The sequence below is a fragment of the Pichia membranifaciens genome (genome assembly GCF_001661235.1).
Source record: "Pichia membranifaciens NRRL Y-2026 unplaced genomic scaffold PICMEscaffold_7, whole genome shotgun sequence".
NCBI classification, from domain to species: Eukaryota; Fungi; Ascomycota; class Pichiomycetes; order Pichiales; family Pichiaceae; genus Pichia; species Pichia membranifaciens.
The window spans coordinates 3237-5242 of NW_017566988.1; the positions used below are offsets into that span (position 1 = coordinate 3237).

The following is a 2006-nucleotide window of genomic DNA, read 5'->3' on the forward strand; positions in this document are numbered from 1 at the left end:
CTTAGCTCCAGTCCAGCAAGAACACCGACCACATACCGTCAGAAAACAGGAAACGGAAAAATCGTCGAAAATTCCCCCTCCGGCAAGCTCGCCGGCCCGATTTTTTCCCCATACTAATCACGAAAGGGTCGTTTTCGAGCAGCGCTCTCACGAGAGGGGCCTCTTGATTTCGGCATTTTTCACGAGAGGGTGTTTCGCTAACAAACGTTTTTCACAAAAGACCCCTTTTGCCATACTGGAGCGAGAATTCCCATATTAGTAGTTCAGAATCCGCTTCACAATGCAGCAGTAGTGGACCAGGTACTTGGACACCTCCGGATTGACAAACAAGAAGCGACGTTTCAACGAGTTGTTTTTGTTGACGTCCGTTGAAAAGTAGCAGTACTCCTCGGTGTCTCCTTGGAACAGAAACATGCTCTGGGGAGCACATTGCGTCAGCCTCGGGTACTCCTGCAGCCTCATGGTCGAGCCGGAAGACAGAATGACCAACGCAACGATTGCAGAACACAACCTGTCGAACACCGCAAAAACCTTCTCCCTGTTGGTGTCGTCGATGAACGAGATGTTGGTGTCGGCCACCAAGGCGTTCATGTCCGACGCAGGGAAACACGAGTAGAAACTGGACTCATGCTTGTACTGGTACCTGCCTCTCAACTGGCCGTGGCACCTCTCGACACCCACCACCTGGATTTAGGCGTTGAGGTCGGAGACACCCTGGTTGTACTCGTCCTTGAGCTTCTTGTACAGGCTGGCGATGAGCTGCGGGGTGAAGATGAACCCGTTGACCATCACAGAACCGTTGGCAAGTCTCCGGGTCATGGTGTCGGTGTAGTTGTTGCGCTTCTTGAGAATGGTGGCGTACACCGCATTGAAGTTCTCCAGCGGCTGGTACCCTCTCTCTCCTTCGAAGGCCTTGAGAAACTCCCGTGGAACCCGTTTGCCGTTGGTGTGGATGAGCAGGTACTTGATGAACAGCTTGTACGAGTTGAATACCTTGACACAGTACTCGTAGTGTCTCAGCTCTCCCGCCTCGTCCAGCACAGACGCCTTGACAGGAAACGAAAAAGCAGCCTCGTCGTCCAGCATCAGGACCATGATTTCTCTCAGAAGCCTGACTTTCTCCTCCAACCGGGCATAGATGATATGGTCCTGTTCGTCGGCAGCATCGCCCACGTTGTCTCTCAAAACCTTGATCTTGTCGACAATCTCGTCGTTCACCTCGGCACAGTTCTGGTACTTGCCGACGTTCAGCAAGTAGAAATACGCAGTGCTCAGAAACTTCAGGTACCGGTCAAGGGTGCCCATGGTATGGTTGCCCATGGCAGTCTCAACCCGCATGGTGCCGGTGTTGGCAACGTCCAGGTTCATGAGGTGCTCCTTCGCCGCAAAGTGGAAGTACAGGTAGTACATGACCTGCTTGATTTCCACCGCATAGACCATCGAGTTTTCAGGGAAGTCCTGTTTCTTGAGCCAGGCTCTGAACCCGTTGAGCTTGTAGAAGGTGGTCAGACCGGTGGTGGACTCGTAGCCGGTGTTGATCCCGTCTGAGCTTCTGTAAGCAAAAGAACAAGGGGTGTCGTTTTCAGGAACCTTGGTGAACAAGTAGATGTGCTTGTTGCTAGGAAAGATGATGCAAACACAGTCGGCTTCGATGCCCGACATTGAGTTGTGGACGGCAAAGAACAGATCCTGGTTGGTCAAAAACCGCTCGTCCAGGTTGTACTTCTTCATCATTTCCTCATCCGGCTTTCTGAAGACCTTGGTCTTGGTGTTTTCCTGAACAATTCTCTTGGTATGAGGACACTCGTACCTGATAACGGTACCGGTAGGATAGGTCTCCCAGTCGTCGTACAGCTCCTTGATGTAGCTAATCAACGGGATCTTGTCCGCAATCTCCTTCTTGTAGGGAGTGACCACACACTTCTTCGTGTGGTCGACAATCAACCCTTCGATAATATCAAATCTCTTGCTTGCTAGAATGTTTTGTTCTTCAGACATCTTTGGTT

The 2006-nt window shown here is 51.3% G+C and overlaps 2 protein-coding genes across 2 annotated transcripts; both read right to left on the reverse strand.

Annotated features, from left to right (window-relative positions):
* Positions 1 to 255: 255 nt before the first annotated feature.
* PICMEDRAFT_74537 (hypothetical protein) lies at positions 256 to 591 on the reverse strand (the record flags this gene model as incomplete). The annotated part of the gene is made up of 1 exon (XM_019164797.1): positions 256 to 591. One exon carries the CDS (start codon positions 589 to 591, stop codon positions 256 to 258), a length of 336 nt encoding a protein of 111 aa, XP_019015398.1.
* Positions 526 to 1134, reverse strand: PICMEDRAFT_18214 (hypothetical protein). Its single transcript, XM_019161913.1, has one exon. The coding sequence runs from the start codon at positions 1093 to 1095 to the stop codon at positions 691 to 693; it is 405 nt and encodes a 134-aa protein (XP_019015399.1). The 5' UTR covers positions 1096 to 1134; the 3' UTR covers positions 526 to 690.
* Between the last annotated feature and the right edge of the window lie 872 nt (positions 1135 to 2006).

What these genes read in the sequence shown, in the direction of transcription:
- PICMEDRAFT_18214 (XM_019161913.1), bottom strand. Translation starts at nt 1,095, where the DNA reads ATGGTCCTGATGCTGGACGACGAGGCTGCTTTTTCGTTTCCTGTCAAG.